This window comes from Piliocolobus tephrosceles, chromosome 6, assembly GCF_002776525.5.
Source record: "Piliocolobus tephrosceles isolate RC106 chromosome 6, ASM277652v3, whole genome shotgun sequence".
Taxonomy (NCBI): Eukaryota; Metazoa; Chordata; class Mammalia; order Primates; family Cercopithecidae; genus Piliocolobus; species Piliocolobus tephrosceles.
Window position 1 is genome coordinate 42,116,844 of NC_045439.1, and position 23,225 is coordinate 42,140,068.

The following is a 23,225-nucleotide window of genomic DNA, read 5'->3' on the forward strand; positions in this document are numbered from 1 at the left end:
GGCTGGAGTGCAGTGGCATGATCTCGGCTCACTGCAAGCTCCGCCTCCGGGTGCACGCCATTCTGCCTCAGCCTCCTGAGTAGCTGGGACTACAGGCGCCCACCACCACGCCCAGCTAACTTTTTTGTATTTTTTTAATAGAGACGGGGTTTCACCGTGTTAGCCAGGATGGTCTTGATCTCTTGACCTCGTGATCCGCCCGCCTCGGCCTCCCAAAGTGCTGGGATTACAGACATGGTATACCTCATTTTTAATAAAAAACAGTTAAAGGGAGAAGAGTCAGAAATTTAAAAATCTTTAAGAAACAGTAAGATATACACACATAGATAAATAAGCATGCAGAGACAGAGACTGAGCTAGAACTACATTGACTAAAAACCCCAGGGTTGTTACCTTGGTGTACAGTGTTTTCTTAGACAGCTTAAAAAGCAATTTGAGATTTTTATGACCAGAGGTTTACATGAGTTGAAAGAGAAAGATGATAAAATATAAATCATCTTTCTACCCTCAATGTCAGAGGATTTTGGGGGCTTCCTGGGTTGATATTAATTTTCTAAAAACCACTTGAAAAAGTAATTTTTCAGTGGCACAGTTTTTACTTTTTTCCTGATCCATAAAGCCAGCAAAGTAGATACATTCAGTGTTCTATAACTGCATTTAAAATCCATGATGTTAGCTTTCCCTCTATAAATCTACTTAACTCTCTTTTATAATGGTGACACTTACAAAGCTAAAACCCCAGGAGAGTTAAAGTTGATGGAATAAATTACAGATTCCCCGGCTCTATATACCTGGGAAATAGCTGGTTAAGCTTCACCACAAAGGATAGATCTAAATTGTTTCTGAAATATTTAAATTTCAAACACTGCATAGTCAAGGATAATAATACAGACATATTTTTTTGCCCTCTTGTTAAATTCTAAGCTTCACAGGCATTTGAGTACATCTAAAAAATTTGGTTTGTGAGCCTTAGAATTTAACCACTTACAAAACTCTTGAGCTCCCTCCACTTCCGAGGATATTTCCTGACACATTCAACAGCATCAGTGTTCAATCAGGAGGGAGCTCAAAGAGTAATCCAGCTAATTCTAAGGACACAAAGGTTTTCTCTAGATAAACAGTTGAGGTAAATTACAAAGTGGTAAGTTTTTCTTGAGGATTGAATGAAGAAAAAACTACTGGATATTGTGTAAGGCAGTTGAGTCTCTGCCTTAGACAAGTGAGTAAAGGCTCCTATGGTCAAGACTGATGTGTGTTGAGAGCAAATCTAACTATTTATAAGATCAATTGTATTGGGAGTAATTAAAACAAATGTATTACTCTTTGGGGTCAGAACTCAGAACTTCATCTAATCTTAAATTTTTTTCTACCAATTCACTTAGGCAACTATTCAAATTTGTACTGCCCTCAAAGATTTCATCTCACTGGAAGAACACAAGTATTAACATTTATTTTTTGTATTTTAGGCTAGTTAGGATATATTTCCTAGCCTTCTTCAATTCAAGTTCTATTGTTCTTATTAAGATAATTTTTCTCCTCTGTATTCTTCCCTATTTGCCCGCTCATTATTATTATTTTTTATTATTATTATTTTTCAAGGAGTTTCGCCCTTGTTGCCCAGGCTGGAGTGCAATGGTGCAATCTCAGCTCACTGCAACCTCTGCCACCTGGGTTCAAGCGATTCTCCTGTCTTAGCCTCCCAAGTAGCTGGGATTACAGACATGCACCACTACACCCAGCTAATTTTGTATTTTTAGCAGAGACGGGGTTTCACCATCTTGGTCAGGCTGGTCTGGAACTCCTGACCTCAGGTGATCCACCAGCCTCAGCCTCCCGAAGTGCTGGGATTACAGGTGTGAGCCACCGTGCCCAGCCCACTCATTATTCTTTGACGCAGGAAATCCTTGTATGTAGCTAAAGGGTGGAGGTAGAGTTGTATATGGATGATGGGATAAGACAGCAAGCACATCAGGGCAGAGTATGGAGAAATGGTAAGAGTTTGTTAGCAGCTGATTGGCCGTGATAGACAACACTGATTTAAAGCAGAAATATATCTGTTTGTTGAGAGTTAAGAAAATAGTGGTTAACTGTATTTCTATTCTTATAGTTCCTTTTAATATTAGGAATTCAAAGCAAATGCTCTTTCCTTGTTCCTTATAACATTCATTCTGTTTAGGAAGTGGGAAAATATCAACTTCATTTTATAGAAAAAAAGTCCCAAAAGCTGAATTCCAGAGATGCAGTAAATAGTGGTGTGGGACTGACCCCCAGTTTTTGTTGTTGTTGTTTTATGCTGCAGGTTTTTTGTTTGTTTGTTTGTATGTTTGTTTGTTTTTTTGAGATGGAGTCTTGCTGTGTCACCAGGTTGGAGTGCAGTGGTGCTATCTCGGCTCACTGCAACCTCCGCCTCCTGGATCCAAGCAATTCTTTTGCCTCAGCCTCCTGAGCACATGCCACCATGCCCAGCTAATTTTTATATTTTTAGTAGAGACAGGGTTTCGCCATGTTGGCCAGGATGGTCTTGAGCTCCTGACCTTGTGATCTGCCCACCTTGGCCTCAGATTATAGGCATGAGCCACCGTCACCTGGCTCTGCAGGCATTTTTTAAAGTAACTGTCATATGCCTAACACTGTGCCCTGAGTATTATTTTTTAAAGATGTGATTGCTCACTGAGAAAATTGCTTTGTATTTTAGAAGTTCTTCCAGCTAGGCCAGGTGTGGTGGCTCACACCTGTAATCCCAGCACTTTGGGAGGCTGAGGCGGGCGGATCATGAGGTCAGGAGATCAAGACCATCCTGGCTAATGCAGTGAAACCCTAGTAAATACAAAAAAATTAGCCGGATGTGGTGGGGGGCACCTGTAGTCCCAGCTACTTGGGAGGCTGAGGCAGGGGAATAGCTTGAACCCAGGAGGCGGAGGTTGCAGTAAGCTGAGATCGCACCACTGCACTCCAGCCTGGGTGACAGAGCCGAGATTCCATCTCAAAAAAAAAAAAAAAGTTCTTCCAGCTAAAACCTTTATTTTTGACTACATCTCCACAAAATGGAGCCATACAGTTAGCCAGTATCCTAATAATATAGTGCAGTTTGCATAATGATTACCAAGCTTGAAACTGGAAATATCATATGCACTTTCATCTGTGTATGAGGCAGATACTAAACAAACATTTTCCCCGTGAGTCAGCTTAAAATTTTTCCTTCTTTCGGAATCTTACACAGTTGTTTTCTGGAAAAAAATAGAGACTGTTTTAGTATTTGTTCTTATTAGCATATCATCAGAACTGAGCACAGTCTGCCTTATAAGAAAATAAGAATATTTTTATTTATAACTCTTGAGATTGTTAATTCTTGCTTTTCCTGATTTTCCATCTGTAAAGTGAGTGTAAGCAATACCTACCTCACAGGGGTGTTGTGAGGATTTATATTAAATGTGTTAAGTTCTCTCAGTATTATTGATTAAAACCAACCATATAAACGACATTTATTCTTTAGCTAGACCTATTTTATTTTATTTTATTTTATTTTTTTGAGACAGAGTGTTGCTCTGTCCCCCAGGCTGGAGTGCAGTGGCCGGATCTCAGCTCACTGCAAGCTCCATCTCCCGGGTTTACGCCATTCTCCTGCCTCAGCCTCCCGAGTAGCTGGGACTACAGGCACCCACCACCTCACCCGGCTAGTTTTTTGTATTTTTAGTAGAGACGGGGTTTCACCGTGTTAGCCAGGATGGTCTCGATCTCCTGACCTCGTGATCCGCCCGTCTCGGCCTCCCAAAGTGCTGGGATTACAGGCTTGAGCCACCGTGCCCGGCTTAGCTAGACCTATTAACTTTAGTATTTCAGCCTATAAATTCTGGAATGTTCTTAAAAGCAGCAATGTACTATCTAATATTCAATAACTAATTGACAGAACTCTTACTGTTATTTTTTACAAATAACTCTAGAAACAATACTGTTGCTAGAATTCCTGTTCTACTGTAATTTAATCATCACTGTTTCTTTTTAGCCTTCAGTAAGGAGGATATTAGTTCTTTGGCATTATTGGGAATAAAACTTTGTCAATTTCAGCTTTATTGAACGTTCTCCCAAATATATTGTTTACACAAAGGAAAAGGAACAAAAACAATAAAGAAATACGTTTATTTATTTTATTTTTTTTTGAGATGGAGTCTCGCTCTGTTGCCCAGGCTGGAGTGCAGTGGTGCGGTCTTGGTTCTCTGCAACCTCCACCTCCCAAGTTCAAGCGATTCTTCTGCCTCAGCCTCCCGAGTAGCTGGGACTATAGGCGCACGCCACCACTCCCAGCTAATTTTTGTATTTTTAGTGGAGACGGGGTTTCACCGTGTTGGCCAGGCTAGTTTCGAACTCCTGACCTTGTGATCCACCCACCTCAGCCTCCCAAAGTGCTGGGATTGCAGGTGTGAGCCACCAGGCCCAGCCCATTTTTAATTCTTTGATGTAGGGGATCTAAATAGTAGATGAGGACAGGAAATGGGTTGAAGGTAATAACATAGTATTATTAGAAAAGTCTTCACTGAAAACCGAAGGAAATACATATTAATCATGGAAAAACATAGTGTGAAAAATGTGTAATTTCATTAACGTTTGTGTAGGCACATTCTTGATGTTGTGAGATACTTGATAAATGTCCATTTTTTGTAGTAATTGATGTAAAAATGGGCCATGCGAAGAATTTTCATAATGTAATTTGTGTCTTTATATGTTTTGAACTACATATAGATCTGTGGCACTTAAATTATTAATTTTTAATTTCTTAAGAGTGAAGTCTGTAAATGATTATTCTCTGCTGTACTTCTGTGTTTGTATGGTTGGACATTTTGAAAACTGGTGAGATTACACAATCCCAAACCTGGATATCTTAAATATAAGGAATTACAAACTGTGATTTTTGTCTTGAAGACCTGGAAGAATTCATTGTGTTTCAGTATGTATTTGTACTGCACTTGATTAATTAGTAAGTATTGCTCTGGTGCAATTGACATTAACTGGCATCAGCTCCTCTATTTTGTGCTAAATAAAGTCATTTAGTCAGAATGGATCAAATATAAACTTATACTTTAAAATAAACTTAGATTATAAAAACTTGTTCAATAAAAAATACCCACTGAAAAAATCTTCAAAGTACAAGTAACATAGCAAATACAGGAGACCAAAATCAACAATACATTGTGTGGCTAAACTCATCCACCTAATGTACTGTGAATTTGCTTTAGAAGCATTCTTTTAGAAAGTTGTTTATCAGCCGGGCATGGTGGCTCATGCCTGTAATCCCAGCACTTTGGAAGGCCAAGGCCCAGGAGTTCGAGAACAGCCTGGGCAATATAGTGAGACCTCATCTCTGCCAAAAATTTTGGCCACAGGCGGTGGCTCACGCCTGTAATCCCAGCACTTTGGGAGGCTGAGGCGGGTGGATCACCGGAGGTCAGGAGTTCAAGACCAGCCTGGCCAACATGGCGAAACCCTGTCTCTACTGAAAATACAAAAATAAGCTGGGCTTGGTGGTGCACGTCTGTAGTCCCAGCTACTTGGGAGGCTGGGACAGGAGAATTATTTGAACCTGGGAGGTGGAGGTTGCAGTGAGCCAAGATCGTGCCATTGTACTCCAGCCTGGGCGACAGAGTGAGACTCTGTCTCAAAAAAAAAAAAAAAAAAAAATGGGTGTGGTGGCTCGCACCTGTAATCCTAGCACTTTGGGAGGCCAAGGCAGGCAGATCACAAGGTCAGGAGATTGACACCATCCTGGACAACATGGTGAAACCCCATCTCTAGTAAAATACAAATAATTAGCTGGGTGTGGTGGCGCGTGCAGGTAGTCCCAGCTACTAGGGAGGCTGAGGCAGGAGAATTGCTTGAACCCAGGAGGCAGAGGTTGCAGTGAGCCAAGATTGTGCCACTGCACTCCACCTGGTGACAGAGCAAGACTCCGTCTCAAAAAAAAAAAAAAAAAAAAAGTTGTGTATCCTCTAGTTGGAATGGAAAAATGGAAACAATGAATTTCATTTATTTTATCAAGACAAATTAATATGACTTAATCAAAAGTTTATTAGCTCAGCTTGTAGAATGTGTTCTTATTTTCCATCAGTGTTTGCCAAATGTTGTGTTCCTGGTGTTGAGGTAAGTAGTCTTTGTACTGGGTAACATTTTGGAGGTGTGATGCAAAAATGCATTCGTGGGCCTAATTCTTACCAACCATAATCTGTGTTAATAGAAAATTGATGTCCTAATCAAATGCTTTCCAACTGCCGTCTCTGGAAAGAAAGGTAGTATGTCGTCATTTCCCAGAAGTTTCTTGCTTTGCTTCTTTTTTTTTTTTTTTTTTTTGAGATGGATTCTTGCTCTGTTGCCTAGGCTGGAGTGCAGTGGAGTGATCTCAGCTCACTGCAACCTCTGCATCCCAGCTCAAGCTATTCTCCTGCCTCAGCCTCCTGAGCAGCTGAGATTACAGGTGCCTGCCACTGCGCCTGGCTAATTTTTTGTATTTTTAGTAGAGACAGGGTTTCACCATGTTGGCCAGGCTGGTCTCGAACTCCTGACCTTGTGATTTCCCTGCCTGAGCATCCCAAAGTGCTGGGATTACAGGCGTGAGCCACCATGCCCAGCTGCTGCTTTCTTCTCTATTTACAGTCTACTGTGTCGCCTTTTGCCCCCAGTAACATGATCCACAATGGTAGTTCTCAACTGAGGTATATTAGGATTCTCCAGAAAAAGAAAGAAACAACAGGTAGAACTAAGAGAGAGAAAGAGATTGATTTGTTACAAGGAATTGGTTCATGCAATATGGAGGCTGAGAAGTCCCAAGATCTGCAGTTGGCAGGCTGAGAGCCAGGGGAGTCAGTGATGTTCCAGTCTGAATTTGAAGACCTGAGAACCAGGAGAGCTTATGGCGTAAGTTCCAGTCCAAAAGCTGGCAGGCCTGAAACTCAAGAAGAGCTGATGTTTCCATTTGGGTCCAAAGGGAGGAAAAGACCAATAATTGCAGCTCAAGCAGTCAGGCCAGAGAAGGTCTCTTTTTTTATTCTATTCTGGCCTTCAACAGATTGAGTGAGAGCCACGCACATCAGGGAGGGTGATCTTCTTTATTCAGTCTACTGATTCAGATTTTATCTCCCTCTAGAACACCCTCACAGACACACCCAGAATAATGTTTGACTAACTATTGGGGCACCCCATGGCCCAGTCATTTGGACACAAAATTAACCATTACACAGGGCTATCCCCCGACCATAGAGACATTTGACGATGTGGAGACGTTTTTGGTTGTCACAGTTGGGTGGGCAGTGAGGGAGGCTGCTGCTGGCATCTGGTAGGTGGAGGCCAGGGATGCTGCTAAACATCTCAGTGCAGAGGACAGCCCCCCACAATAAAGAATATGTACCTCAAAATGTCATTAGAGCTGAGGTTGACCAACCCTTCTAAGACCTTAAAGTAAGTTTTGTGACGGTTGTCAGGAATAAAAGAATACAAAGAAACCTAATTTGGGGGATTTCTATCCTAGTCATGTTTAGAGTAAGTATTGGAGTATGAGATGTATTCAGAATTAAATTCTATTTGTATTATCCTTGATCTCAGCTTTTAAAAGATAAAAATGTGATTATTAAAAAGGAAAAAATGTGATTATTAAAAATCAGAGATGTATTAATCAGCAAGACAGTTTTGAAACTATTCATATAATGTTTCAACTAAATAATTGTGTCTCCAAAGAGGTCTCTTCATGAAATTGAGATTGTAGGTTATAATTTCTGTAAATTTTTAATCTGGCCAAAAGGTGGCACCAGTGTACCTTTAAAAAGTTCATTATACTTGAATTCAGCATTACTATTAATAGTAAATATTATTTAGGGCTTAGCTACTTTTGGATCATGCTTTATAGAGTCAAGACTAATGAGAATTTTCTTAAAATTTAATAAGGTACTGCAGTATCTTGACATCCTTCTCTAATCAAGATGCCTCTGATTTACATGTACATATCTCAGCAGATAACGTTTTAAAATATCACATTATTGTGATACATTGAGCATTTCTGAAGATTTTTCCAAGTCATTAACTGTGAGGCCTTGGAATTTGGGCTCTTCTAATCAGGCATCACACTCAGTTTTTGGTGTTCTGCCTGGTCAAGACATAGATTGAAGGACATTTGAGTAAATACACTCCCTTGCTTCTCTCTTGCCTTTTGTTCATTTTTTTGTACATCCACAATCTGTGAGGTAGGCCAGTATGTTACCTACTGAAATTTACTTTATTTTCCAACTATGGTTCAACAACTGACTTTCTTCTCTCATACTTTCCAACCCATTCCATTCTGAATAAGAGTTTTTTTTTGTTTGTTTGTTTTAATTATGCTTTAAGTTTTAGTGTACATGTGCACAACGTGCAGGTTTGTTACATATGTATACTTGTGCCATGTTGGTGTGCTGCACCCATCAACTCGTCAGCACCCATCAACTCATCATTTACATCAGGTATAACTCCCAATGCATTCCCTCCCCCCTCCCCCCAAGTTTTCTTTTTTTTTCTTTTTTTTTTGAGACTGAGTCTCGCTCTGCCGCCCGGGCTGGAGTGCAGTGGCCGGATCTCAGCTCACTGCAAGCTCCGCCTCCCGGGTTCCGGCCATTCTCCTGCCTCAGCCTCCCGAGTAGCTGGGACTACAGGCGCCCGCCACCTCGCCCGGCTAGTTTTTTTTTGTATTTTTTAGTAGAGACGGGGTTTCACCGTGTTAGCCAGGATGGTCTCGATCTCCTGACCTCGTGATCCGCCCGTCTCGGCCTCCCAAAGTGCTGGGATTACAGGCTTGAGCCACCGCGCCCTTCTTACCTTCAACTCTTCGTACCTTCCAATACTGAGTGAATACAATCTACCTCCCCCTTCATTTCTGATTACAATATTATTCTCATCATCCTAGGACTTCGTACCTAATCACCAATTGCTTCTCCTAAGTTTATTTTATAGCTGATAAGCCAACTTGGAAAATGAACCCACTCTCCCTCAGATACATTCTCTTCCACTGTTTATACAAGTTTGAAACTTTTTTCATTGAAACAATTTGGTGATACTGTATCAAAATAATAAAGTGTTAAGCTACTGGAACACCATGGTGTCCTTTCATGTCAGATGCCTGAAGGAATGACAGTGCTCCAAGAGAGATTCTCTGTACAACTGGTGTGTCCCTACTGTCCTGGAAACAGGAGAAGCTTGTGCCAGGAGGGAGGCTGGAGAAGATGGCTCTCACCCACTGTGGTCATCATCCCTTGTCTGGTCTGTGTTATTACCAAGTTTCAGGAGGTTCCCTGTCAGATTTACGTGCATCCAGCAGGCCTTTGAGGAATGGGATCTTGTGCATTTAGCTCTGCCACATTTTTTCTGTAGTGGAAGCCATATGAAACTGAGTTCAGACCATATGCAGGTAATTAAAAATTTTTTTTGAACTGGCATTTATGAACTACCATATAGGGACGAAAACCTGAAGAACCTGGAGTGGTTCTGTAGAAAGTGAAGTCACACCGGTTACTTTTTGAAGGCGAAAATATATTTGCAAAGGCAAGGGGAGACGTTTTACAATGCAGATCAAAGATTCGAGGGGAGTGAATCTCAACAATATTCCTAGCTAACCAGTTCTCATTTCCCAACATTGCTCTTTTTTCACATGTGTGCAGTCTGGTGGTGTGAGCTCAGTGGTTTCTGTCCTCTCTATCACAGTATTTTAAAGTCTATGAGGAAAGACATACAAAGGAAAGATTCCTTTTTTTTAAATCTTAAATATCTCCTATTTCACTATCAACATACCACAGTTTTGCTGCTCTCTCAAGCTGCTGGCTACACTCAGAGCCACTATGATGGCCATGCAGACAGTACACAACACAGTGCTAGGGGTGCCTCAATTGAATGAAGGCTTCTCCCAAAGTTGTGCTGTGCCGATGACACAGCTGTGCATGACAGCCTTGCGTTTCTTTATCCTGGTTTAAACATTGGGTTTAAGAAGGCCTTATTTTGAATTTCTGCAGCAAGTAGCAGTTTTCACTGATAAAGTCAGGATTAAACTAAGATAGACAAGTGGTATAGAAATCAGAATAAGATTTAAAATTACCCATAGGTGACACAACTAATGTCTTGGTCAAAATTGGTAGAACTTGTATTAAAAGGATGGATTTTGCTGTATGTAAATTATACCTCAATGAGAAAAAGATTCATACCACTCAGAAAAATATAAGTCTTAGAGTTTGATGAACCCTAATGATTATCATTATTCACTGTTAATCCTTCAGGAAAAACACAACAGCCAGATGCTGAGGGGTTTTTTAAAGAATTCTAAACAAATTCACCCTGAAATCAGGACAATTACTGATAAGGCCATTTAGGGTCCATTTGGATAAAAGATCAAAAACTCAGGTTGACTTTTTTTTACCTGAATTGAGTCGTGACCAATTGTTTTGGCATTTTCTGCATCTCAGCCATATAGAGTACAAGGCAGTTCTAACTTAGTCATTCTGTCAGGAGGATAGAAATACTCTAGTTTTGAAAGAACTGTTTAAACAGAAGTGATATTCTAAAGTTCTTACGCTGCAAATGGCCATTCCATATGGAACCTTTGCATTGTAATTTATAGATATTTGATTAGCAGCACATGCATGCCTGAAGCTGCATTGTGATGGTGATTTCATCACAGATGTGGTACAGAAACCCACGTGTAGCCATGCTAACCAGACCTTTCTGTGACCTAACAGCTTAGATGTCAGACTAGGGATTGGGGAATAAAAGGTTCGGTTACAAGTGTACAAATGACTGCATCTGCTTCGGTGTCACCTTGTGCTCCCTATCTCCCAGGAGTGCAGAAATGGAAGGCCTGGGTCCTAAGACCACAAGTACAGCTGTGAAAAAGTGTATAATCCTTCTCCCATAGTAGCACTGTCAGATCAAGGCCAAAAGTTCTTTTTGAGTTTCACCACAAAGCAAGTGGTGGGGAAAGTGCATCTAGTCTTGCTAATGTCCTGAAACTGGGAGACACTGCTCCTATTGTTATGATAGGGTGGAGTTTACAGAGACAATTTTAAGGCTGGGAGTTGCCCAGGCTCGGCGCCACACCGTCCTCTCCTCACCTAGGTTTCCCTGCACTGCTCATTGTGCCCACACTCAGTTTTGCAGAGGACTTTCTGTGAATGTGTAGTGTGCAAACACGCATACTCTCTTTCCTAAGCTCAGGAACTTAACCTTCAGTAAGCTTAAGCTTTCAGGAAGGAAAAAAGAAAGAAAGGTAGGTATTCACAAAAGGGCTGGGGACTCCAGACGTCAGCATTAAAGGTAGGTCTAGGCCGGGCGCGGTGGCTCAAGCCTGTAATCCCAGCACTTTGGGAGGCCGAGACGGCTTGATCACGAGGTCAGGAGATCGAGACCAACCTAGCTAACATGGCGAAACCCCGTCTCTACTAAAAAATACAAAAAACTAGCCGGGCGAGTTGGCGGGCGCCTGTAGTCCCAGCTACTTGGGAGGCTGAGGCGGGAGAATGGCGTAAACCCAGGAGGCGGAGCTTGCAGTGAGCTGAGATCTGGCCACTGCACTCCAGCCTGGGCGACAGAGCGAGACTCTGTCTCAAAAAAAAAAAAAAAAAAAAAAAGGTAGGTCTAAAAAGGGATTAGCAGAATTGCCTGTGAGGAGAAGTTTTGTGAAGTGTAGTGTATCTTTTTTTAAAAAAACCAAGAAGATGAGATTTAATAAAACTTTTTTTTTGGCGACAGTCTCGCTTTGTCGCCCAGGCTGGAGTACAGTGGCATGATCTGGGCTCACTGTAAGCCCCGCCTCCCGGGTTCATGCCATTCTCCTGCCTCAGCCTCCCGAGTAGCTGGGACTACAGGCACATGCTGCCACGCCTGGCTAATTTTTTGTATTTTCAGTAGAGACGGGGGTTTCACGGTGTTAGCCAGGATGGTCTCGATCTCCTGACCTTGTGATCCGCCCACCTCGGCCTCCCAAAGTGCTGGGATTACAGGCGTGAGCCACCGCGCCAAACCATAAAACTTTTAAAAAGCCTGCAAAATGTGAAATATTAGCTACGCTATTACCGTGTTTGTACATTAAGAAGGCATTTTGCTTTGAAGCCAGGTTTAGTTTTACGACTTTTAAGGTGATAGTTTTAAATTGGTCCCAAGATTTGGAAAGTACAGTCCTTCCTAGAGCCTGATTGTTATCACTGGGCTGTGGTTACGAAAAGATAGGGTGTTAACATTACCAAAATGAAATCAGTGCCTTAGTAAATACAGAACTTTTTAAACACCCACCTTTAGTACGTACTATCTGAATAATTCTAGCATTTTCACATTGATTAGTCATTTGAAAAATCATAAAGATTATTAACAATTCATAGGTGTGGCCGGGCGCGGTGGCTCAAGCCTGTAATCCCAGCACTTTGGGAGGCCGAGACGGGTGGATCACGAGGTCAGGAGATCGAGACCATCCTGGCTAACATGGTGAAACCCCGTCTCTACTAAAAATACAAAAAAACTAGCTGGGCGAGGTGGCGGGCGCCTGTAGTCTCAGCTACTCGGGAGGCTGAGGCAGGAGAATGGCTAAACCCGGGAGGCGGAGCTTGCAGTGAGCTGAGATCCGGCCACTGCACTCCAGTCTGGGCGACAGAGCGAGACTCCGCCTCAAAAAAAAAAAAAAAAAAAAAAACAATTCATAGGTGAATGCAGAAAAGACAACTAATGAGTATAGCAAGAGATGAAAACAGTGTGTTTTTGTCAAATTCACAAATGTCATCAAATTCAGAACTGCCCTTTTGGTTGAATTAGTTCAACATTTTAGGTGTTTTTATTTCTCTTGCTGAAGGACTGTTTTAGGAGTGTTATTGTGAAATCTCTGTCCAATTTCCAATTAGCAGGGTAGAACTTTTGGTAGTGCAAACTCAGTAGTTCCATCAATGTGATCTTTGTAGTTTTAGGAAATGAACATAGTTTGCCCACAGTTCTTTTAAAAGATCTGAATAAACAAACATGAGTCAATATAACATTTATTTTGTATTAATAATCAGTACATAAATTAATTCAACTTTAAACGTTTTTTCTACAGAGTATTATTTAATATTATCATCTGATCCACAGTAATTTAGTACTAATTTTAATGAGAAAAAATTGACACTTTTACTTTCATAATAGCTCATCCACTTAACATTTTTACAAAGAACTACTATAAATATGTAACACTATGCAGGCTTTTTTCTACACCTAGTCACAAATCAAAAAATGAGCATACTGTTTATTTAAAAATGGAACACTTTCAAACTGCTGCTGTATTCAGAGCACCACCTTCCCCACACCAAAATTAATTGCTCTCTCTGTGTACTCCCATCTATGCCATTCATGTTGCAGCATTATCCATGGCTCTTTGCCTTAACCCCAACCCAGTTTCTGTTGTCACTGCTCCCTAGGTTGAGCTCTTGGAGAGCAGGGAGCCTGTCCCCCTTATCAAATAGTGTTAGGTATGAGTTATGCCTAATACGTGTGTTGAATTAAATTGAATTTAATTAGGACACCTGCATTTTATGTAGCTTCCTTCTAATTTTTGTAACTAAGGAGCATTACAAATTTTCTTTTCAAAAATGTACCATAAAATATACCATGGATTGAAATTTTGAATTATGTATAAGAGACTTCATGTTACCCAATAAAACATCATAGGAATTTGAACCTAAATAACTCTAAATCCTAAATGAGGATTTTTTTTTTAATGCAGAAATGGCAGGCAGAAAAATCAAATCCTGCTGTATTGAGTATCAGATGAAATTAGAAAGTTGACTACATATTTCAATAAAGTTGACATTAAAAGGATCTTTTCAAACAATGGGATTCTAAAGCCTGACAATTATTTTTAAAATTCTGTTGTAAACCTCTAAAAACATTCTTAACTATAAAAAATAAGGCAACTTGAAGTTAGAAATTTATGGATGAAGTTAATGCTGGATTGCATACAGAAGCCAATTTGGTGCCCTCATGATCCATATCTTTAATGCCTTTAGCAAGCCTGTTCACACATACTGGTGAAATAACAATCTCTCAGAAGTAAATAAAAGAGATTCTAAGACTCCACTAAATAGTAGACCAAGTAAGATCATCACAAACTTCATGCTGTCAAACACATTACCTTGAAGGAAAATTATGCAGACAGCTTTTCTGAAGAACTCCATTTGTGCCACATGCTTATTATTCTTTGAGGTGGAGGAGGTGGCAGGGAACATAATTTCTGTTTGAAAGTTCTTTTGTTTTCTGCTACCTTTACTTCGGGTACTATTTTTATATCCTATAAAGTGCTTTGAAAAAATGTTAAGTGAATACTGCTACATAAAATAGAGAAGAATTTTCACCTTCTCTGGGTTGTAAGAAGCAAAGTGAATAATACTTGACTCTTAAAAGAGGGATGATAATATGCTGAAAAAGTTAACAAGTATCCAATAATCCCCGTCCCCAACCCCCAGCCTTGTAAAATTCTGGGTTCAAAGAGAAACGTAATTTTGGCTAATAAATAAACATTCATTAAAAGCAGAATTTATACCACAGCAAATGTAAAGGAAATTCATGTGGTGTTCCTAATAAATTATTTTAATGTCATTAAATGGACATGAATTGAACCAGAACCTATTTATATTCACTTAATGTTTACATATAAGGTCAAATTGCTTAAATACTATTACAAGAAAAATATTTTATGACTTTGAAGCCATCTGATTTCTGCATATTTCTATAACAATAAAACAATTTGAATCACCTTAGAATTCACTGTAATAGGATTTGGCCATGTAGCACATATAATCTGATTGAGACCAATTAATTTCTGAATTCCTTTTTCTACCTGAAATCGTACTTAATTCAACAGCTATTCTCAATAGAAAAACAGAAACCACTTAAGAATGAATGCAAGTAAAATATACATCTCATCATAAAAACAATCAATACATTCTAACCAAAAATATATATTAAACCACAGTGAAAAAAGTAAAAACCTAGCATTAGATAACATTTTACTTTCTTAACCAAAAAATTCAATATACATATTTACCATTTATCTGTTTCTTTTAAAATCCCCCAAAATATTTTCAATAACGGTAATGCTATACTTTTTGCTTGTTCATGAGATTACTAAACATTTACAATGCAAGTGTATTGGCTTGGAGGCATCCTTGCAGTAAATGAGGACAGGATTCTTCAGTACACTGTAAAATGCACCAACCTTACCAGGTTTTTAAAATTGTTCACTTTTAAATATGATAGTTGGTAGCTGTCCAAGTCCATTAGCACCATATATAGTGAGTTAAATAGTGTTTTCAGAGAAGATGACTTCATCTTTTTTTTTTTTTTTTTTTTAAGTTTAAAAGTTGTACAATTAAAAGAAATTGACTTCTTGGGTCATGTGTTTTGAATGATACACTTTTCATCTTGCTAAATTGAAGGATTTCCCCCCCCCAAGATTATAAGCGTGAAGGTAGGAAAATCTGGGGGAAATATTTTTGCACTTCAGCAAAGAATCTTGCTAATAATATCCATGATTTGGTTCAATTTCAAAGTCAGATTAGTTTCTTTTGATAGAGGTCTCAATATGTATTTACAGAAAGAAACGAAGCTGATTCTGTAGGACAAAGTAGCAAATACTTTCTATATGCAATCCATACACAATGCAAGAATTCACCCAAGATCATTTAAAATCATCTAATTTGCATTCTTTCCTCCACGTGGAGCTCTTGAACAAATACCTTACATCTCATACTTCATCTTTATTATTTCATCTGTTTCAAGTAGTAAACACAATCACTCAATTTACACAATGGGGGAATACACACTTTGAATCCTAACCTGTGAGGTAGGGAAGTGCATTGTGGTATTATGGCCATTTCACACAAGGAAAGATTGAAATAGGATTACTGTTTCAAAAAATATGGCAATCATTGATGAGATCAGATGCTTCCCTTTCAATATGTAAATAAAAATGCAAATAAGCCCTTCTCATTTTTGTAAAGTATATCTGGATTGAAAATAGTATTGAAGGCTGGGTGCAGTGGCTCACGCCTGTAATCCCAGCACTTTGGGAGGCCGAGGCAGGAGGATCACGAGGTCAGGAGATTGAGACCATCCTGGCTAACATGGTGAAACCCCGTCTCTACTAAAAATACAAAAAATCAGCCGAGTGTGGTAGTAGGCGCCTGTAGTCCCAACTACTTGGGAGGCTGAGGCAGGAGAATGTCATGAACCCAGAAGGTGGAGCTTGCAGTGAGTCGAGATCACGCCACTGCACTCCAGCCTGGGTGACAGAGCAAGACGCCGTCTCAAAAAAAGAAAAGAAAAGAAAATAATGATGAAAAAGTTAATTTTCAATATCCATGTAAAATGCTTTTTACTGGTTTCTCTCAACACACAGACAGGAGGTAATACTAACATTTAAATTATAATGTGCTTTAACTTTTCACTTTCTATTCACCCACATTCATGGCTCACTTTTGGCCAAAAATAATATTTGCACTAGATTATTAGGATTTTCCAGGACCATTACTACCAGCCTGGCTTTGAATCTACTCTCCCCTCTTTGGAGAGAGGTTGATGAATATGGCTCTTAAAGAAGTAATTCTACAAGATGAATCCTATATTATCTGTGATAATTTACTTGGGAATTTTCCCTTCTTCTGGATGAAGAATAATATTCCCCTTGTTTTGTTTTTGCTGTTTCATTTTTTAACTTTTCACAGATAAATCCATGCAGAAATGGATATATACAGATCTGTTGAGGCAGAAAGAAGAGAAGGAAAAACCCACTCCTTGTTTCTACACTTATGCACTTAGTAACAATTTGCCTGATTGAAGGATTTGTGAATGGTTCTCCTTTTTTTGTTTTTTCTTTTTTGAGATGGAGTCTTGCTCTGGTGCCCAGACTGGAGTGCAGTGGTGCAATTTTGGCTCACTGCAACCTCCACCTTTCGGGTTCAAGCAGTTCTCCTGCCTCAGCCTCCCAAGTAGCTGGGATTACAGGCGCGCCCCACCACGCCCGGCTAATTTTTGTATTTTCAGTAGAGACAGGGTTTCACCACATTGGCCAGGCTGGTCTCAAACTCCTGATCTTAGCTGATCCACCCTCCTTGGCCTCCAAAGTGCTGGGATTATAGGTGTGAGCCACCGCACCTGGCCAAATAGCTCTTATAAGGGACTTAAGACTAGAAAACCACTCACGTTTAATTTCAATATGCGTATTCTGCACACTATCTGCTGAAATTGGGAAAATGCAATGTATTTTTTGAGTTAAGCCTACTGCTTAGGAATGTAACAATTACAAATCACATTCACAAAAGTAGCTCATTTTATTCACCATTTTAAACAACATATATGTGCACTGTAAAAAATACGTTTTGAAAAACTCAATGTGATGTTAGCCTATACACAGCTGAATTATCAAAAGGAAACCAGACTTTGTTATATCAGAGGTCATTAAAAAGCTTATGGCATACCATAAGTGCTCAATAAATACATCTTCCTCCCCCAAAGCACTCCAATCTCCATATGCCGTTTTAGCAACTCCCTGTATGTTATGTCACTTTATACTGCAATCTGTGCTGACTTCCTCCAATCCAGAAGTGACTGCATTTCAGTGGTAGAGTTTTACAAACTTGACTTAATCTTTAGCACTTCTGCGCTGGAATTGTACCTTTTAAGTTCTAGAGATGATAAATCTCTCATTTGTTACTGAGTAAGAAATGCCACAAATGTATAAAAGAATTCTTCATTAAGCTTGTTTTTTCTGCCATGACTCTGGAGAGTAAGTCACTGTAGAAGATTGTTTATTTTATTATCATCAGAGGCCATTTCATTAACCAGCTGTTCTATTGACAACTGAATAGCATTCTTGACGAGAGAAGAGGCTGTTTCAATTAAGAGTGTTTCATATTGTTCTGAAGTTCTATCCTCAAAACCATTATCATTAGCAAAAACCCCTACTTGCTCATTTTCAGTTGAAATTAAGAATTGCTTAGGGACATTTTTTGATTTCTTAACATCAAATTCACTGATTTCAGTGTCTGTAATAATAATAGCAATTGGCTCTATTCGTTTGCTTTCTTCTAATTTGGATTTCTCTTCAGTGATCCCATTTTCTTTAAAATCTGATTCTTGGCTCAATTCAGTATCTTTTGGCTTAGTTTCTTTAGCTACAATCTCTCTACTTTCATAGTCTTTCCCATTTGGTGCACTTTTTAGGATATTGTTACTGGCTTCTTCCACAATTTGTTGAGCTGGGATTGCAGGTAAAGGTGGAACATCAGAAAATACTGTTTGCTGATGGTCTGTTTCTGAAGTTTCAAGTGGGCCTGCTTGCTGGGGTTGAACATCTTGTTTTTCCCTGACCGTTTCAATTTCTTCAAGGATTAGAGTTCCTGTTTGAATAGCAGAATGCCCGTCATCTAATCCAAGTTCTACTGAAATCACTTTCTCTCCAGAAGTTATGCTATTGCTCACATTTGATTCACAGACTTCATCACCATCTTTCCGTGAGATGCCTTCACTTAGATCCTGGGTTGACTTAGCCTTTGTTGCCTGATCATTCGATGGGGTCTGTGTTTGTATATCCAAAATTTCAGCTTCTTCCTGGACTTTGATGCTGCAGTCTGAGTCTTCTATAATTTTGGAATGATTACTCCTTTTTGGCCCTCTTGGGAATTTTATGCAGGGAATCTTAAGTCTAGATTTTGCCTTTTTCTTAGAAAGATCAACATCCTCAGCGTTTATTGCAGGTTGCACTTCAGCCTTCAATGGCTTTTGCTGCTTTGAAGACTCTGACCTTTTCCTGCGTGTTACAAGACGTTTGAGTGAGGCCCAGGCCCCCTGTGGGGGCTCTGGCTGATCAGAAGCTCCTGCTTCTTGGGGACACTTCCTTGCCACATCAGCAGCTTCAGAGCCAACTTTGGGCTTCCGTGCTTTGGCTGCTTTCTTTCTTCTCTTGAAGCAAAGCATGGATGCCTTTTCCTTCTGTCTTTCAGCCCCAGGACTACCTTCTGCTGATCTCTTCTCATCCTTGTTTTCTACATGAATTTCTGAAACTGTGGTTTCCATTTTTACACTGTACTCTTATTCTCTAGAAAACTATATTCTCTCTTCCTTAGCAGCCTTTTGTGACAAAAAGATGGGCAAAAATGTCACACTAGGTAAAATTTCGTCCAGGCATATTCATACCTTTCATCTTACTCCATGCAGTTGTTTCAGGTGGTTTCTCTAGTATAGAAATGCCCAGTTTCTCTATTGCTTGTCATTTCTCTCTTTACTTTCTTGATGAAAGCCCTTTCTTGAATAAATTTTTGCTTTATTTAAAGATCAACCTGATGAGAGAAAAGAAAGTGGTATTTTATTTCACTATGAGCCTATTATTTTCTATGGAGACTATTTCAGCTGAATGTATAAGATTCTACCAGGCATATTTTCCATATAATAATGAAATGACTGGAGAATAAACGTTGGGGTTTACTTTGGCCCTATTAAAGAGTTCAATGTGATTCTATTGTTTTATCTTCTTTGTTGAAACTTCATTTTGGATTACCCTGCAAGTCTGATATTATTAGTTCTTGAGTTGTGTTGTCTGTGTGAATTGCTTATGACTCTAAAGTGCAAATTAAGCAAACAACAGAAAGAACAAAAAATGAAGTGCAGGATGAAAAACAAGCTAATGTATTTTTTGTCACACTCAGTAAATAATTTTAAAGCTGCAAAGGACTTTAGAGATTATTTGAGATTACTCAAATCCAGCCAGATGACGAAACTGAACTCCAGAGGGGAGCAATTGTCTTGTTAAAAGCCATGCAGCTAGATAAGGTCATAGCCAGAGTTAGAACTAGAGACTTTGACTCTCTAGTTTTTCCATTATAACATAAGGTTTCTGTTCTAAAAATGTATGTTCCATCAAGGAAGTGCTACTTTTCATACATATTCTTAGGAAAATTTAGCATTACTGTCATTTCCCACTCTTAAATTAGTTGTATAATTTTGACATTTTCATTTAAGTACTGTATTTGCTGTATCACATGTTTCCACCATAATCTGCACATAGTTGGAGGTCAGTAAGAGTAATAATAGCTGACATTTATTGAGCAATTCTTGGGTATTAGGCAGTGCACACACTTTTACATACATCTCTAATCCTCACCACAATATTACAAAGATGGTGGTATCACCATCTACAGATGAAGCAATTTGGCTGAGATTAGGGCAGAGCTGTTAACAGCTCAGATTAAACACAAGATTGCTTGTTGCTTAAAGCTTATGTTCTGAAACTGGGCTTTAAGAGTTTCATCAGAAAATGAATTGTCTGGAGATACTAATCTGCAGTATATTCATTAGTAAAAAAATTTAAAATTTAATTAATGGTCATTTAATCATAAGGCACTTATCAACTCATAATTGAACCAAGAGTAGTCTGAGTTCTTGTTATTTGAAAACCAAGCTTTTGAAATTCTTTATATTTTGTTTTTTTGGTTCAGGAACGAATTTAACAGCCAAAAATAAGTTGACAAACTATGCAATTGGCAAACTGTTAGATAATACAAAGGTGTATTGAAAATTTAATCCTCAGAATGGTATGATGGCACCAAAGAACGGAAATGGGAGGTGATTATCTAATAAAGATCCTATGAATTTTAGTGGGTAGATGCCCTAAAATAAGCAAAGGGACTCATTCTTTATATTGTTTTTATGTAAATCCTTCACTGAAGTTTCATCTGGGTAACCCATAATTTTATGAACTGTAGAAAGAACTGGAACCCTGAAAATCAGTTTATGATCTAAGTAAATATTCTCTTAGGTTGGGTGTTTCATACTGTATGCCTCTAACAGAAAGATAAAGTCATTCTAGAACAATGACGGAACTAAAATATGAACATTTGACAGTGTTTCTCCTCACATTTATGTTTCAGTGAGCACTAGAACCTCAGCTGATAACTCTGTTTAAATCTTCTCACCTCTTGTGAGTTTTCAGCACCTGAGCACTTTTGTTAAGCAGAGGCTGTATTACCACATAACAGAAATATTGAAATGAGTTCAGGAGTGTATCATTTGAAACTAACCTGGATTGCGCAAAGACAATGGTTTGAGAAGCTCACTTGAATGTGTCTCACACACTAGAAATAAAACGAATGCCCAAACAGAAACTTAACTGAAGGGGGAAAATAATGCAGTCTGTAGACATTAAAACTTTGCAGAATGTCAGACTGCAAATGATTTGCTCTTAACCAGCAAGGGTAGCTTTACCGCCTCAGGAAATCTTAAAGTCCCTGTGCTCATTTCCTGATAGAATTTCAAGTCTCATGTCACAGAAAACACTCCCTTTCCTTTTTCCCTTGAGCAGCAAAGAACATCCACTACCCGAGGAAAGCAATGCATCTTTCCCAGCACCAGATATGGACCACGAAGCTTCCTCCTGGAGGAAGGAATCTCGAATTCTGGCTTGACGCCCCTTATGGCAGGAGACAGAGCGCAGGATAAAGTACTCAAAAAGGAAAATGCCGGGGGCGTGGAACAGATAACCCAGCTTCAAGCTGTCTGCAGAATTATAATGTAATGGCCAGAAACCCAAAATCACATTTCCCAAAGAGGGATAAAGAAGGAAAAAAGCCACCGGCAACCCATGCTTCTAAGACAAGCTGTAACGCGAAGGTGATAGGTGGGCAGACCTGATGAGGGTCGTCCTGGCCGCGGATTTCTGCGGACAAGCGACCTCCCGCGTTCTTACTCCCAGCACCTCAGGGGGCTCACATTCCCCATGGCCAGTGGGCACCTCTTGCCCACTCCGCGGTCCGCTGACCGGACACTACCCCCGACCCTCCTCTCCAGCAGGCTCCCCGCCCTGCCTTTACTCACGTAGGGCGTCGGGGTCCTTGGCCAACACTGCTCCCAAGGTGGCGGCGCGCTCGCGGGGCCCGGCGCCCAGGCCTCCAGGGAGCCGCGGTCGCATCCGGAGCAAGGCGCCCTCTGCAGAGCCCGACGCCGGGTGCGCCCCCTCCCCACCGCGCGGGGACAGACAGCCCGCAGCGCCAATGCGAGCGGAGCGGAGCTGAGCGGGCGGGCAGGGGCGGGGCGACCGCGGGAGGCGGGGGGCGGCACGGACGCCGGGACCCACCTGCAGCAGCAGCCTGCCTGCCTCGGGGAAGGCCACCGTGCTCCGCCCGGGCGCCAATCTCTGCCGCCAGACCACATCAGCGCCGAGGCGGGGACCGCGCGAGAGAGAGCCAGCCGAAGGCTTGGGGCGGGGTGGGTGGCGGAGGGAAGGCGGGGGGGCGGCCAGGGCAATGAACCCCGCGTTTCTGAGACGCTAAATGGTGAGGTCCGGTTTCAAATTATAGACAGTCCTGTTACACATGTCCTCTCCTCCCCCTCAGAATATTTAAAGACAAGGCAGACATCGCATTTTAAAAGCAGGATTCAAAACTGTGTATAGAGTAGCGAGATCATTTTTGTTTGAAGCGAAAATTACATATATAAATGGAAACAGAAAGAAACCCGACTTTCTCAGGAGCGACTTGAGTATAAGATCATCGTAGGCCGGACGCGGTGGCTCAAGCCTGTAATCCCAGCACTTTGGGAGGCCGAGACGGGCGGATCACGAGGTCAGGAGATTGAGACCATCCTGGCTAACACGGAGAAACTCCGTCTCTACTAAAAAATACAAAAAAAGTAGCCGGGGGCGGTGGCGGGCGCCTGTAGTCCCAGCTACTGGGGAGGCTGAGGCAGGAGAATGGCGTAAACCCGGGAGGCGGAGCTTGCAGTGAGCCGAGATCCGGCCACTGCACTCCAGCCTAGGCGACAGAGCGAGACTCCGTCTCAAAAAAAAAAAAAAATCATCGTGGTTCATCGCCAAACAGGCTCTCAGACCTTTGTCTCCCAGTGGGAAGCAGGTGGAGGTGATTCGTGCAGAACTTTGGCCTGCAGGAGCAGCTGCATCTCCATGCGGACAAGGCGAGAAAGGCACAGGAACCCAGCTCCATCCATCTTATATCTTACATAGTTCCAAAAATAAGTTGAGATAGCTTACAAGTTACCCACGATTCCCTTCAGGACATTCCCTATGAGGGCATTCCTGGGAGCTCCAGCTGTAAAATCTAGTAGGATCCATCACAATCCCAGCCTCCTCCTCAGGCCCCCACAACATAGCATCCAGATGAAGAACCTGGTAAGGTGGAGAGGAGCTACTGAAAAGCAGCCGCGTT

The 23,225-nt window shown here is 40.7% G+C and overlaps 1 protein-coding gene across 1 annotated transcript; it reads right to left on the bottom strand.

Moving 5' to 3' along the window:
- Positions 1-13,000: 13,000 nt before the first annotated feature.
- On the bottom strand, positions 13,001-22,240 carry AKAP5 (A-kinase anchoring protein 5). The gene is made up of 2 exons (XM_023232257.2): positions 21,880-22,240; positions 13,001-19,349 (listed from the first exon to the last, which is right to left on the bottom strand). The coding sequence occupies exon 2, from the start codon at positions 19,084-19,086 to the stop codon at positions 17,803-17,805; it is 1,284 nt and encodes a 427-aa protein (XP_023088025.1). The 5' UTR covers positions 19,087-19,349; positions 21,880-22,240; the 3' UTR covers positions 13,001-17,802.
- Positions 22,241-23,225: the final 985 nt, after the last annotated feature.